This window comes from Hermetia illucens, chromosome 1 (genome assembly GCF_905115235.1).
Source record: "Hermetia illucens chromosome 1, iHerIll2.2.curated.20191125, whole genome shotgun sequence".
In the NCBI taxonomy this organism is placed as follows: domain Eukaryota; kingdom Metazoa; phylum Arthropoda; class Insecta; order Diptera; family Stratiomyidae; genus Hermetia; species Hermetia illucens.
The window spans coordinates 99,258,012-99,274,288 of record NC_051849.1 but is presented as its reverse complement, the minus strand read 5'-3'; the positions used below and the strand labels follow the sequence as shown (position 1 = coordinate 99,274,288).

The 16,277-nt window shown below is 40.8% G+C and overlaps 1 protein-coding gene across 3 annotated transcripts in view; it reads right to left on the bottom strand.

Moving 5' to 3' along the window:
• The window catches only part of LOC119649052 (inactive dipeptidyl peptidase 10), a 589,248-nt gene extending 575,305 nt beyond the window's left edge, over nucleotides 1-13,943 (bottom strand). Inside the window, exons 1-2 of one of the 3 annotated variants that reach the window (XM_038051060.1) lie at nucleotides 13,170-13,943; nucleotides 5,226-5,721 (exon numbers count right to left, since the gene is read on the bottom strand). In XM_038051060.1, coding sequence (XP_037906988.1) covers nucleotides 5,226-5,291 — 66 coding nt within the window. In that variant the 5' untranslated portion in view covers nucleotides 5,292-5,721; nucleotides 13,170-13,943. The remainder of the gene's footprint in view (nucleotides 1-5,225; nucleotides 5,722-13,169) is intronic. The other 2 variants (XM_038051052.1, XM_038051043.1) reach the window with 2 other exon arrangements.
• Nucleotides 13,944-16,277: the final 2,334 nt, after the last annotated feature.

Here is a 16,277-nt window from a genome sequence, read left to right as displayed (position 1 = left end):
TCATGGGGCTGTCGTTGTGCTCAAGCGAGAAGAGACCTTCGGGCCTCGACGTGGTGTTGCGTGTCAACACGGGTACCGTACTTCATAGTTCGGTAGAGATTTAGGTAATTCTTGCATCCACCAGTATGAATGCTAAGCCATGCACTTGGTATAGACTGGTACCCTTGCGCTTGTCTCAGCGGGGCTCGGATTATGGTCACAAAATCAATCCGTATCTGAAGAGGACCGTAGGATTAAGTCTCCACGACAGGTACCTACGTAAAACACCGAGGACTTAACTGTACATTTTTCTGGCTGTGCATTGATTAGTATTTGCTCATCTCTGGTACGTGGCTATGGGAAGGATACCCAGAACGTAAAACCGCGCCTCCGCAGTGGGCAACTTGGCCGCAGTGGCATTTAATACCACAAGAATTTTAGATTTAGAAAAGAAGGTGTTCAAGCGAACTATCATTCTACCTACAACACCAGCAACGAAATCGGAGAAAGATGATCGCTGGACGACAAAACCAAGAGCAACACTAACCGCATCTGTTGAGGAGAAGCGACAGCAGAAAGTACTTCACCACCAAGAAAAGGACCTATTTGAGGGGAGTTCGTCAGCTCTGACAGTTCTGCTAATCCCAAAGATCATAAAAGGTGGTGCGGAGGGAAGGTCAATGAATTCCAAAGGTGAAGGACTATTTAAAAAATGTAATCCCACTGGGGCTTATGGAGATCACAACATTGACCCGGAGAAATTATTTTTCACACAGCTTGGTGAAAAAATTATTGAGCCGCCCGAGTTCGTCAAGGACAAACACAACATGCACCAAACCATAAATAATATGGTGAGAGCTATTAGAGTGCTCTAAAACAAATGGCAACAAGAAGAATGAAATCCCAAGGACAAGCCGCAACCTGCTACCCCAATGGTGCCACAGGCAACCCAGCTAGCAAAGAAGAGAGTGCGGGAAAAAGATGTGAATCCTCTAGAAAATCAACAGGTGCCTAAAGGTAAAAAAGCATACTAATAGTTTCGAAAACCGAAACTAAAAGCACCGAAAAGAGAAAGCAGGTCTCCCAAATGCAAGCTCCTGCAATCAATTCAAAATTCAACCGGAATGGAACGATGTATGAGCCAATATAATTAATAAAAAGGCGAAGAAGAAAGCAAAAGTGCGAATTTCCCTACAGGGACGTACGTGGAAATCTGACCCCTACCTAAAAGAGCTAGGCGACAATGTCACCAAGAGTTAAGGGACGGAGAAGGGTGACCTCATGTTTGAACTGAAAAAAAAATTCAGCAAGGGAAAACGGATGGCTTTCGAACCCAAGGTAAGAACTCACTTGGGGTGAGTGTCACAGTACGAGCCTGAAGTCTACATGAGATGGATGCCGATCAAGTGACATACAAAGGAGAAATGTGCACTGTCATGAAGGAACAGTTCAAGTTGGAGGAACTTGCCGAGAACTCCATGGTGAGCTTGCGAAAAACCAATAGCAATACTGAAACGGCCACACTGCGATCGCCACAGGACGCAGCGTAGAAGTTACTGACTTCCAGAAAAGTTTGAATCGGATGGATTGTCTGGCGGCTGAGAGAGCAAATTTTTTTAAAGAGGTGCTTCAAGTGGATCACGTTTGGTAATTTCGCGAAAGCATGAACCAGCAGCATTGATCAGTCTGTTCGAAGCAGGAAAGGTGAGGAGAAAGGCCATATTGGCAAAGAGAGCAAAGGTCCCAAATGCTTATTCTGCGAAGGCAAGGATAGACCGGATAACCGGCATATTTCCGGAAGTACTAAATGCCTGGAATTCAGGAAGGCGCTGACTTTAATGAGATAATCAGTTGTATTATGTACCATATATTGTGGCTGCCAACATTGTTTTTACATTTTTTTTAGGAGAGAGGAGGTTAAAGAACGCGAATCTAAATATGGAATTGGAGCAAATAACACTCTCGTGTTGAGAAGGAAGTGCGGTTCTGGTCCTACCGAAAGACAAACGGTTGTTTTATGCCTAAAGTGGCGTTTTGTAATTAATTAAAACAGGGTACATTAGAGTATACTTCTGCTTCATGTTCTAGTCAATAAATAGCAATTTATTCACTCTTGCCGCGTTTGAGCCCCAACTGATTCCCGTCATCATGTTTGAAGCTTGCATTTATATCGTAAGTTTTAAACTCCGCATTGGCTTACCTACAGATTCCTAATTTCTCTTTTGCCGAATCACGGAACTGAATACCTACTACTCAAAGATTTTGATAACATCCCTTTTCACAGAGGCAGGCTATTTTAGAAGATGAACGGTTTTCTTCTGGCCGGCGACTATGAGACTTCGCTACTCACAATACTCCGGTCATGCTCTAGAAACGAACAACTCGGTTCGTACTTGTTCCGACATATTCCAATGTTATGGCTCTCTTCAACTGAGTTTTATGTGAATCGGGAATGACGTTGCGTTGTTTTTGAACTGCTAGCTATGATGGACTGCACTCACCGAAATCGTTATTTTGTTTTTGCAATTTTACGGAAATTTTGGCCTATTTCAACAAGTGATGGCAGGCAGCGAAAGGTTGCCCGTTCAAATTTGCGGTCCTTTTTCATTCCGCAAAACGTGATATGGCCAAATATTAACTATATTTCTGTTTCGGTTGAAAAGTACCTATTTAATCTATTTACTGAGGTACTGATGATGAAAAGGTGCTAATTAGTACCACTGGTACTAAAACTTCAACACTACTGATAGCCTTAACCGCGAAACTACAGCTACAGAGTCACAGAAAGAGTCTTGGACTAGAGTGATCTTACAACCACGCACCTGACAAGGAAAAAGGATAAACTAACGACTACTAACGACAATCGGCAAATGCTGCCATCACCAAGCATGGAAGAAACGATCTGTGTAATTCATCGGCTTAAGGATCAGGCCAGAAAAAAGCAGATCCAGACCACTTTCACCATCAACAATGGCCTAAGGCAAGATGCTCATTATGCATCCTTTTTAGCTAGCCCCGGAAAAAGTAATGATGTTGATGTAAATGAGAGAGGTACCATTCTATTTAAGTCCATTCAATTGCTTCCCTATATATATCTATTTGACGATATCAATATCATGTGAAGAACAATTCGAGATGTAGAAACTGGCTTTACCCAGATCGAGCAGGCAGCGATTGGCGAGAGATTTGGGCCTGTACATTAGGGAGAGCTTGATGAATTACATGATGACAACGTCAGCACCACAAAACGAAACAACATCAAACAGCACTAACAGCTATGACGACAAAAGTGCCACAGGCCTGTTGGCAGCCAACAGAGCTTTTTTCAGCTTATAAAATCTGTTCTGCTCAAAATATGTCAGCATAGTGTCAAATTTCTTAGTGCACATGATAAACAGTTTACCAGTGCTTATGCATTTCTCGGACATTTGGGTTCTTACCAAAATGAATTGCGAAATCTTTGCGCATTCGAGAGAAAAATCCTCTGTTGAATTTTTGATCCTCAGCATGAGGAAGGACGATTCGGAAACCTTTATAACGTCGAAATTCTGATTGTGGATAAAATTCGGCTCAATAAGTTGCAGTGGACGGATCACCTAATCGCATGAGCCAGGATGATCTAACCTGGAAAGCCTTTAAGAGCAGCATTTATGGTAGAATGTGGAAGAAGCTGCCTTAGGTTCTACCAAACTTTAGAAACAATAACTAAGCGATACTGCTTGATGCGAAGACTTAAGTACAGAGCCAGCAGGTGTGATTAAATTATACCTTTATCGATAAATCCGAATGCGCTTGCAATAGAGTTGAACTTTAAGATTTGTATGACAAAATTGCAAGTGAAGAGACGACAAAGTTTTTGCGTCAATACAAGTAATTAAGAAACTAGTCAGTCAGTAGTGGTCTAACGAAGTTAGCGGATATATTATACACTAGCAAAAGCCAATACAGTCGAGAACTATAAAGCTGAGATGTCTAGCGTAAAAGTACCAACATAAGGCTACTATGTAGATGATACTCGTGCCTACAAGATGAGACCTATAGCTAACAGTAACTGTAAGAACTAAATAGAGAAGAAACAATGAAACATGTTCTTTGCTATTGTTCGTTACTCAACCTTCAGCAGCTTTAGAAGAATATGTTATTTTAGGTCTGAGGCACGTAATGAATTTCACTTTGATTCCTAGTTAAGGATTCTTCCAATCCTATCGTCATTAGTTTGAATCGTAAAAACTAACGCAAATCTTCTTCCCAGGGTTATGGAGGCAAAACTCATATCTACATTTTTCATAGTTTGCTCCAGTGGAGTTATATCCCGGCCGTTCCCCACGTACTCCGTATTATTTTTGCATTTATTTTTGATAACTTCTCTAGGGCCAAAGAAAAACAGTAGCAAACTTCAAAGAGATCGTTGAGTATGGAAAAATAAGGACCAAAGTTTTGTTGTATTTACGAACTTTTTCTTTTAAATTCATTAATTTCACAAAAAGTAAATTAAACTTTCTCTAATTAGATAATAAATTCGGAACCTTCGAAAAAGTTCAATCTACAAAAAGATAGAAAACCAGATATAGAAGAAACGACCTTTGGCCGAAATCCCTAGATACCAAATTATCTGAAAAAGGTTCATGCTATTGTATTTTATTGTTGTGTTTAAAAAGATAGTCGTCAACGATAAAAACATTTTGGCGGTGGCCACTTTATTGTTTGAAACTCCAAGTGTTCCACCATTGCTGTTATCCCTTTAGGATAGCGGCATTCTGGATGGGAGATTTAGCCACATGTATGCAAGTCATAAACTTGTTATCGCTGTGATACTATTATAGAAGTTGTTGGCAAATATGCATGAAACGTGGGACAGTTTACGAGTAGCTTAATTTGAGCATTCTAACAGATTGGAAGTTTATCATTGATGAGCGTACAATCAAATGGATCATGCTTAAATTTCGGGCCCGACCGGACTATTGTTATGTTTTAGCTTCATTTCTGCCCCACTTAACAATGCTGTTTCTATATTAATGTACAGCTTAAACACGTACTTTGAATGTCGACTACCAGATGGCTTTTAATCCAAAAATCAATTGCACTGAAACGTTTATCAACCAAGCAGTTTTCCCAAAACTTGAAGAAACCATAGAAAATGTAATAACACGAGTAAATTACAGAATTATTTTGTCTGTGCAGAATTTCTTGGAAATTCCGACAAATAACATCTTCCTCAAGTGGTTGTTTTCCAAAATCTACCTTACCTCCAACTGAGATCCTTTCTTTCCCACGGACGAGCCGGTGTGGCCACCACTTTGCGCCGCATTCATGCTGTCAAGTGTTGTAAACTAACCAGGCAGCTCTTGTTCCTTCTACGTCTCCACTTAATCCGACTGCCTTCGCCCGACTATTGCTCGAAAAGTCGTTGTTTGTATCCAATATCCTTTTGCACAGTTTTGTTTCGCAGGAACGCAACTTTCATTGTCCCACTATAAATATTCTCTACTCTTGCTGTTATCGTCAAGTGGATGCGAAGATTAGATTTCAACATCGTCGTCACACACAATGTTGCTGAGGTCCTTGATGGCGTTAAGGGTATATATGTACATAGAAGCGTGTGTAGTATGACCGTCAAACAGATACTTAGTGAAAATGAGGAAAGTTTGTTTGCTGGGAAAAAGCAGAAGCAAAAAGTCTGAGCAATTTTCACATTTCCTTTTGAAATTACCGGAGCCGCTTTCTCTTGACGAAAGGCTGAAGCTAAACGAGAGAAATTGTGTGAGGTGAGAAACGTTGCACCAGTCGGTTACAGTTAGGAATGTTTAGGTATGTTCACTAAGTTATTAAATTTCCGACCACCAACTTCCTTTTAAGTTTTCAACTTGTATGTAATTCCATTACTTTACGTCTATGGCGTGATAATTTGCAGCAAGAAAATTTTATTTAAGAGTACTTTTGGAAGAATTTACATACACCAAATAATTTATGCGTTTAAACAAACTAAAATTGCAAACATATTTTATAAGAAAAACATATTTTCGACTACATAGATATGCATAGATTCCCGTTTATTTAAATTCTATTTTTTAAGTTTTTAAATTATTTTCTGGAGTCTAAAATCGATATCAAAGTGCGTAAATTTAAACGTCTTCGAAAAATTCCAGCAATTTCAATCTCGGTAGCTTAACAGTTGCAAATATACCAAAAACTACCCAAAATACATAAAAATGAGAGAAGGCTGCCCGTTCAGACCTCGTGGGACTTCAGGACAACTAAAGTGTTCTGTCGGCCTGCAATTACATGCAGGTCCTTCTTAGCACCTCAATCCTTCACGTGTCATGTATCAACTTCACAAGTCTCATACTTGCTGCATCTAAACCGACGGCGACGTGAAGTTTGTAATAACACAACAAGAAAGGCTCGATCTCGCACGGGAGGAGGGAAATTCATCATTTTATTTTTTTCCTTTTTTTGTTTTCGGGGCACGATCTAGGTCAGTTCTCTCATCTTTGACCTCTTTCGGTCGATTGGTTCAGAGATGTCCTAAATGTAAAAAACAGAGACTTTTCCTGGCGGATACCGAAGGACATGGTAAAAAGAAAGCCCATCACGGATAAGGAAAGACTATTATTGACAAAATTTGATCATGTAATCCATCCATTAGCGCTTCCTGTTCACTCCTTAGTGGACTGGACTTCACACTTAACGTGCAAGTGATAAATTCATAGTAGCGACGATACAAACACAAGATGAACACAGATACCCATGACAAATTGCATTCAAAGCCAGGGCAGCGATATTGAAAGGCTGACGGCCAATCCTCTCAACAATCCCACCTCCAATCCATCCATTGCCCATAAGATATTAGTTCTAACTCACTTTTCTACATTAGATAAACATTTAAATGGTGTTTTTTCATGACTGGGATATTTTCGAATTGATATTATACTCTGAAGCTAGTCTTGGACTAATTAATAGACTAAAATACCCCTTAAAGGAAGTAGCGAAAAAAGCTGCTATGGTGTGCATTAAAACTTGATAGACATGTGCCCCAACTTCGATCAGCGAGCTACGTGGTTTATGTAACAGGGCGAACATTTGAATTGTGAATCCAGCTATTCTCCTAAATTTGTGGTGAAACTAAGCATGGAACGCATAATAATAAGCCCTCAGTCTGAAGATGTAGTCTTCAGGTCCAATTGGGGTTATCGGAATTGTCGAAAAAGGCAGTATTTCTAGGAAAAATTATATTTATTATTCCACAGGGAAGCGACGAGTCACTAAAGTCTGAGGGGTCGTTTAACGCTCAGATATCTAAGGGAGAAGAGTAAGTGAGACCTCCAACAGTATTTAGATAGTGACTTTCCCGTAAAGTGAAAATTACGACTTCACTCAAAGTGCTTGTCCTAAAACCCCTCCCAAAAGGGATATAAATCTGTGGGCAAGTAACCTGCAGACTTCAAATTTTCCATTCGTATGGAATCCATCCATGTCTTGGATAAGCACTGATCTACCGGTAACTACGTTTGACTGTCCTAAAAAGAAACGAGTTGGTTTCTGTAATGTGCGTATACTCCTCGACAATGGCCCCGAAGGCCCCCTGAATGCTGCCCTTTCGTCAAGTTGAGTGAGTTGCAGTGTTACAGGCTACATATACACATTGCAGTGTTACAGGCTACATATACACATATACACTTAAGTGAAGTTAGGTTAATCGGTGGGGCTCTGTAGTGCACTGCTCTCTATTGTGGTCCAGAAGCCTGGCGTAAGTAAGTGCGAATCCAGTACTGGATCAATACTTACAGCAACGAGAGTTGTTATTATATTTTAGTTCCGACAGGATAGGATTTTGGTTAAGAATGAACAGCATTTCAATAGTAAAATGTTACGTATCAACCCAGACATCTGATGCAAGAGAAGTCAGGTTCCTATTAAAAACTGAATACAGTTGGGGAGAGGAATCGTTTTGGCGACCGTAATGATATTGATGAAAGATTTTGTAGATTTCTGCGACTTTACCGCCTCGTTGGTTGCACATTGTTCGAGTACATAGCTTGCCATAAAGTCAGTTGGGTCTCGACTGATAGCCAATATATCAACAATTAGATAAACCACATTAAGGTCAGCAGTAAATCTATGAGTTGTCTCTTGGATGTACCTAACAAGATAGGTACTGATATAGACCTCGGAAGGAATCACCACCTAAGAATTGATTGCAACCCCCCGCATGTTCCGTCTGGCGCTTCTCGTAAGGTTGGAGAGCTGCGAACCCCAGGTCAAGCATTAACTATATGATCCAACTGTTGCTTGACAGCAACAATAATATACCTGAAAAGATTGATGGTCATTGGGCAGCCATTAAAAATGTTATTTTCTCGAGCATTACTCAAGTCGTTACACATTCCCACATTCCGAATGGGCGTGACAAGATCGAGCTGACTGCAGGGTTATGGAAGCGGGTTAATGAATGCAAGAGATAAAAGAACTCTATTGATCGCCGCGAATGAAGGCGAACATAATGCGCTCCAGCTCCAATATTATGCGAAACTCCGAGAAGTTCAGCATGCTCTGGCCAAGGAAGCAAAACCTAGCATAGATAGCATACCGCATCACGAAAGAGTTTACATGTGCTCGCATATCTTCCAATGGTCCTGGGAGTGACGCTAGTGACCGACTCCTCATTCACGATGATGAGTAGCTTAAGAGGTGAAAAAAACTACGGTTGTCAACCGAATCACAATCCTAGAAGTTTCACCTTTTGTGAATGAAATAGTTAATCACCGTAATATGCGAATAGGGAGTGCTCCTCCAAATAGGAGAGAAGTTATTTAGTCGTTAGGTAGTTTAGAAGTTAGTCCCATAAATGCATTTACATGGAGTAAAGCCGATGGTTTTGACGATCTTCCCACAGAGCTTAATTCATTAATGCTCCTCCAGTTTATGCAGACCTACTAGTTCTACTCGTTCGAGACCTTTGCCAAAGAGCGGCAAAGGCGGGCGACTGGGAAACTCATCCTGAGTGCAATAGTTGAAGAAAGACAGTAACTAAAATAATACCGTATCAAGGAAGATCTCGAAAGCTAGATCAACAGAGATCAAGCTGGTTTCTACCCTATATCCTTCTACACTGAACACATCAACACCCCTAGTACCATTGCGGAGGGTAGACTTCCATTTCACCTGCTCTTTATGGATTTTCAACAGCGAAAGCCTGGAATGTATCTGGAGTGCTCTACGTATGAAGGACATTCCGGAGAAACACGAAATCATTATCTCTAAAGGAATTTAAAGCCCAAAGCGGAGTCAGCCAAGGTTATACCTTTATAGTGATACTTGCTTGGTCATGCAATTCAGGACCAGTGTTGTCTTTGTGGTATCATATGGGAGTTGGACACGGAAGGTGATCACCACTGTTACTTAAAAAATCCAAGCTATCATCAATTCAAGACTGCGACAAATCATCGGGATATTTCAGTCTAATACAATAACTAATGAAAATCGAGGGATAGGCGTCCAGACCTGGCGCTCGTTGATGTGCAGATTCACAAGTAGAAGTGGCACAGGTCACTTATTGTCACTAGCGTAATGATAATCATGCAGGTTAAGCGAAGAAAGAAGCAGTGGTTTTGGAGACTAAAAGTCACTCACTAGTATAGTAGAAGCCGGGGGTTAACTTAAAAACTTTCCAGGCTCGAATGAATGAAAAAAGTGAGGCAACAAATTGCAAACCACCAAGTTTACTTTCACAAAAAAATACCTTAATGAAGGAAATAAACACCTGGGCGCTCTTAAATTCCTTGGCATCTCTAAACTCAGTTTAATTTGTAAGGTCCCTTTCATGTAAACAACAGGAGTTACGAGAAGCAGGGGATAACGAATTAACGAAATTTTATTTGCGACAAGGTGGTCTGTGCCAATGAGCCTTAGTGGCAGTCAAGTGAAACGGATATTACAGATGCGCCTTTGTCCCGTGCAGTCTCGATCGATTGCATTAACCACCGTATTTAGTCGTTGTTGTCTTTTCCGTCTTCCATCGACTTCAATGCTGAAAATAATCTTATCATCGATGGCGGGTCTCCTCTTCATCCGAACGGGCAATCTTCAGGGTGGTCGGGAGATTGATATTCTTTCTAAGCGGTACCCCGATTATTGATACCAAGGGATAACATATTGGAGTAACAGTAGCTGTGACACACGGCTTAAATCAGCAGCTGATTATTTAGCACACTGGATTCCTCACAGCAGATGGAGCAAATGCCGGGGTCTTTGGGCTAAGGAAAATGACTTGGAGCCAATGGTTAAGCACACTAGCATATTCCAGGCGGAAATATACGCCATAGAAAAATGTGCCTCCTTTAATTTGCAAAGGAACTACAGGGGACAGAACATTGCTATTCTGACCGACAGCCAAGTGGCAATCAAGGCACTTAGGTCCAACTAGGTGAACTCTAAACTGGTATGGGAATGCCTTGAGGGACTAAATACGCTTGGCTCATTTAATAAGGTCTGGATACTCTGGGATCTAGGCAATGTTGGGTTGGAACGCAATGAGGCAGTTGGCGAACTAGCCAAGAAGGAAACGGGGACGCCTATACATGAGCCAGAACGCTTCTGTGGAATCGGAAACGAGTTTATGGCTATGACATTAAAAAATGAAGAGGAACAGCTAAGGGAATTATATTGAGCGGGTTTACCAGTGAACCCAAGAAGAACCACCAAGAAGAACCACCGAATCATAGCGGGAATTCTCGCTAGTCACTGACTAAACTATCACCTTGGGAAGCTGGGGTTATCTATGAACGCTACCTGCAGGTTTTGCGCGGAGTATAATCAAACCTCTGTGCACATTTTGGGACAGTGTTCGGCACTTGTGCAAAGAAGGTCGGGGTAACTAGGAGAACCTTAATATCAGATGCACAAGAGAAAGGTTTGGAAGTAGGGAATATACTAAAATTAGTAACGGTTATTGGCCTGCTTGAGACACTATTGTTAGTAGATACATCGCAACCAGAAAAAGAGGCTCAATAGTTCTTTAAGGACGCGATGTCACTTCCCCTTAACAGAATAATAACCGTGTCCACCAGAATAACTGAGGTGAACAGCGAGAGGGTGCTTTCTTAATGAATATCCGCGGGTTTGGATTTCGGTGGAGCAATTTAAGTCAGCGCGCGAGTTCCTTTGACACTAGGCGTTGCCACCATGCATATCAGATGAAATTGTGTTGCACACGCAATGTAGGGGACGCGATACTTCTCACGTATATATGTGGTGTGTGAGTAGTTTCCCAATTATTGACAAAACCGGCTTGACTGAGTGTCAAGGTATAGCAAATGCGTCAACAATGTGTTCAAAAATCTTCTGGTATGGAATAACAACTAAATCGGTAGGTAATTTGAAAATCCTGCTGGTATGCTTTTCTTTTTCATACTGTAACGATTGTGCTTCCTGGACAGTCAGATGGTACTCTACCTTCCTCAATAACGCGATTGAAAAATTCAGTGAACCAGTGTTCGAAATATACCTGGTTCCGAGTGCCTATTCTTGTGAATTTACCAGTAAACCATGGAAGATTCGTTTCAATGTTTCCACTACAAAAAGTGATGGAAGATGCGACAACCATTCAGTAAATCCTTTGTTGACAATTAAAAGGTTCATATAGTCATCAGCAGGCACAATAAGGATCATTGTGTCAAACAGATACCAGAAGGGATGGGATCGACCTGTCTGTGGGACGCGATGATCGAATGAATTGTCCGATCAAATGTTATAATAGTGAGCTTCATCAGCAGCTTATTAGATCGTTCGACTTTTTTAATAACGCCACAGAAACCCCCAGAAAACACAATACCTATACCATATTGAATGTGTGGGCTACCAAAATTGAGAAGTTTATAACGATTTTTACCCCATTTGCTCTGCAAGTCGCAGCTTTTATCATTGTCCATCTAATTTTTTTTCCAGCGTCTTCCCAGTGGGAGTATCAAAATTCAGCGTGCAGAGACAAATTTATTTGGTTAGTGCGAACTTATGTCCTGACGCCATCCATGAAACAAGAATCCTTGCTCATTTCCCGACAAGATCGGGCCCACCATTTTGTGTCGACTGGGGAGAACGCACTAGAATTTCTCAAAAGTTTTCAATGCATAGTGTTTTTTAAAGAGACATTGAATGTATTTCTTGGCCGGCATTTCTTGAAAGAGACAGGTTATACGATGGGCGAGGTAGGGTTTAGCATAGGGGAGTAACTCCAACTACGTTTTCATTACCTCTTTGTGTGAGTTCTCTGAGATCAGAAAAAATACTATGGATCGAGTTAGTATCTATGATATGATTGGAATTCAGTGACAATAATATATTATGTAAGATATTCGACAACCAAAAGCGGTCATGGCTGTTTAAGTTGAATCCTCATAATGTTTGGCGAAACTTATCTCTCACCATCACTTGTTTCGACATCCACACGATCGAACTAACTTGAAGATGAAGGGAGTATTCATAAAAAGGCCAAAAACCATAGAAGTTCCTTCCGGGAATATATCTATCTATATATCGGTAATAACGAATGCCGCTGTTTACTCCTTTACGCGGCATAGAACATCCACAGAACCTAACACTTAACGCTTTGTAAGTGATAAGTCTACGCAGCGGGACAGCACAAAGACCAACACAAACATCCATGACGGTCCAGGATTCGCGACCATGGAAGGAATATAAGAAAGCAAGGAGATGAAGAGAAAGATTGCTTCCAAAGTTCCATTCTATGAAACACGGAAACAAAACTGTGGCTAATTATACAGATTGGAAGGAATTGTGGTAAACTTTAGACATGATAGAAAGTCGACTGTACTCATATAGGTAAAAGTAAGAGTTGGTGTTACTTTCACCAGCAGAATTTCAGTTTCGGGAAGTCGACTTGATTATTTATCGTTATTGCGAAAGTGAATAGAAATATATATATTTCCCAAAGAAAATGCATCGACATTTTTGGCTTTTTAGATTTTTGGTCCTGTTTTTTACATTTCATAAAATAAGTTGTGGAGTTAGATATTGTAATTTCGAGGAGTATGAAAATTAAAACTGCTATCCAGTCACTTCACTGTCACATAAAAGTTATAGGACGTATAATATTCTTCTGTAAGCGCAATAATAAAGCTTCCCAGAAATATGTGGAATTACATACAAGTGAGCATACACTGCGAGTATATAACCTTTGATTTTATGAACTACCATAAAAATGCGAGTTTAACTTCTGACGTAGTATATGACGAAGTGAACATACCCAAACTTCACAAGCTGTTCTATTTATTACACAATAAATTTCACTCCAAATACATCGGCTTTAGGATTCACTCCACTGCCACCATAAACCAACGAAATAGGCAAAATTTAAGCGAAGCAACTTCCGGACTCAACTGCAAGACATTAGCTTAATTAAGACAAACAATTAGCCTTCAGGCCTAACAGCATTTAAGCCAACATCCACACAAAATTGCTAAAACCGCTGTGATACAACCGTTAACGCCACTGCCACAGGAATTCACTTTCCTAAAACATTTTCGTTGATTAACACAATCTAAAATTAGCACGCTTCACCGAAAAGACCATTCCAAACTTAGGAATACGGAAGAACTAGACGACTTAAAGAGAGCCGCATGTTTGTCACGAGACCAAACTGCTGAAGGACGACGAAAACCTTCTTCCCGACCGCAGGAATGGTTCAAGGAAGACTGCTCAGCACACAAGTCACGTTATTTACTTCCAACATCTGCAGAAGAATGCTGCATTGCGTGCGTCGAGCCGGCTTGCGATCCAAACGAAATGATGCTGGACGCATTTTCGGGTACCCTAGGTGGGTCCATGGTTATAGGCACACTACAAAAGGACTTAACCTTTCTTAAAAACTGTTTTCGATATTCATGATAACTGTTATATTCATCGGAGATAAACATACGCAAGGACCCAACAATTGGAATTATAATGTGTCCGGACGAGATGAACGCTGCGCCGTAACTAAACAAGACGGCAAGGAGCAGACAGGCGTTAAAGCTCCGCTAGGTTAGGATGCCGTTTCACGGAGACTTACGCAGTGAAGCAAAAACCATGCCGAAAAGCCCAGAAAGAATCACACCCTTTGCGGAAACTTTGTTCGCTCTCGTTCAAGACTGTTTCCATTGCATTAAATTAAAACATTCAATCATTTACTTTGAAGGTAGGCATAGAGACTTGGCCAAGGCTTCTCCCATTAATGCCTGCTTCCTGTCTAAGACAACATAAACAACTCTTACCCTGATTATTTCCACCAGTCTCCCACATATATTCTTCTCACATTAACTTGAAAGGGTATTTCTTAAGGAAAAATTTGCTTCCCATATTTTCTGATCCACCCCAACATGGCTCACCGTGATTGTTTACATCTTGAACATGCGTTTGGGGTGAGTGAGTGTGGAGATGTATGGTAGTGAAGCAACAGGCTGTTATACAAAGCCGCGATGTTATTTTGGGGTAAGCTCAATGACAAGCACCAAATATTACATCAAGAATCCAATGTATGTTTTGTAAACGGAGACGAAAACTTTTCAGAAGTGGAAGAAGCTTTAAAGAGTAGGCCTACGCACAGAGAAAGAATGCAAATTTTGTCGGCATTAGGTGAGTTGAGTGTGCTAAGAAGGATCTAAGGCGCAAGTCCTGAATTGCGGTGTTTGCACCGAAGAATAAAAGGGAGCACATGGCATGGAAGCTTTATATAAGTACCATGGACGTTTTATCCTCCTCTTTCAGGTTTTCAGTCACGGATAAAGCTCTTTTATGTCAGCGTTGAAGTTAAGCAAGGACATTTCGTCGAAGAAACTTTATCCGACAGTGGCAAACATCGATGTACTTTTATGTCCTCAATACCACAATTAGTGAAGGCAACAACCGTTTACCAAGAATCCAACCTTCAAGATGATACCATAGATATTTCCTGGGTCAAGTTTTTTCCCTCCCCATTTTTGTTGTTTACGGTTTCGCTCTAAGCAGCCCCTGAAGTCTATTTTCTGTCTATAGCTTAGTTTTGTGCGGTTGGCATAGCAATAGGTTGACTGTGTCTCTTATTTACATTGCGTTCAAGCAGAATACAAGATACCGTTAGATAGGTTCATACTGTCATTTTTTAATGAAATAGTGTATCTTCCTGAGGTAGAAACTCTTAATAAGTCCTTAAATAATGCTGAGCCCCATAAGCTCAGATTGGCATTATAAACACACAGCTTGTATAAAACTACCAGCGACAGCGGAATCCATATCTTTCATCTAGCAGTATTACACGAAATGGTTGTTGGAAAACCTTGGTTTGCGAGGAAAGCGGTTCACAAACGAACATAAATCTGTTTAGATGGGATCAGTTTCAACCAAATTGACCACGAGCTAATCGAGAGTGAACACTGTAACCATTAATAACAAAGCCCTAGGTAATACCTAAAAGGGGGAAATAGAAGTTACAATAATCGCAGCTAACAGAGGTCCTGCAAATGAAGCATCAGCAAATGATCATCACAGCTCGCTGAAGAATGATATCAATGATACAGTCACAAACATAGTTGACTCCAGTCGCAAAGAAGTTAGAACGACTGGTCCCACGATGAATGTACGCTAGAAATGGAAAGGAAAAAATGCTGCATACCGGGCAATGACTACTTCGAAATCCTCCGAATTGAGAAAAAATTTCGCAGACAGAAAAGGGAAGCCTGAATAAAGCAACCGCACTAAACGCGGAAGTTTAACCAACAATTCATCAGGATGAAGCCTTATCTATGCTGATCCAGCCGATGTAAAGCGAAAAATCTAATTTTGTATTGTATGGGCATATAGATGAGATTGTTTGAGAACTTTGGCAGATTGCTCAATTACCAAAATATTGGCGAGTGTGCAGGTTCGAGTTGGAGGTTCCCCAACTGAAGGCGATGAACAAATGTTGCTACCACCACCCATGGGAGAAGCAGTTAGTGCTACTCATCGGTTTAAAAACCTAATGTCCTCAGGAGTCCATCGACTTTCAGCCGAACTGGTTAAATATGAAGGCGACATCAAGCAGTCCATCAACTAATGCTCAATCTGTGAGACAACGAATCATTGCCTGATGGCTGCCAACGAGGCATTATCTGTTTCGTAAAGAAAAAGGGAAATATCACGAAATGAAACAATATTAAACCATCTAAAAGATGTTCTCCATTATTCTGCTAGGCCGGATAGCCTCATATGCTCAGAACATCATAGGCCCCCGCCAAGGAAGATTCACTCAAGGCAAATCAGCAGCAGATTGGATTTTCTCTTTATGA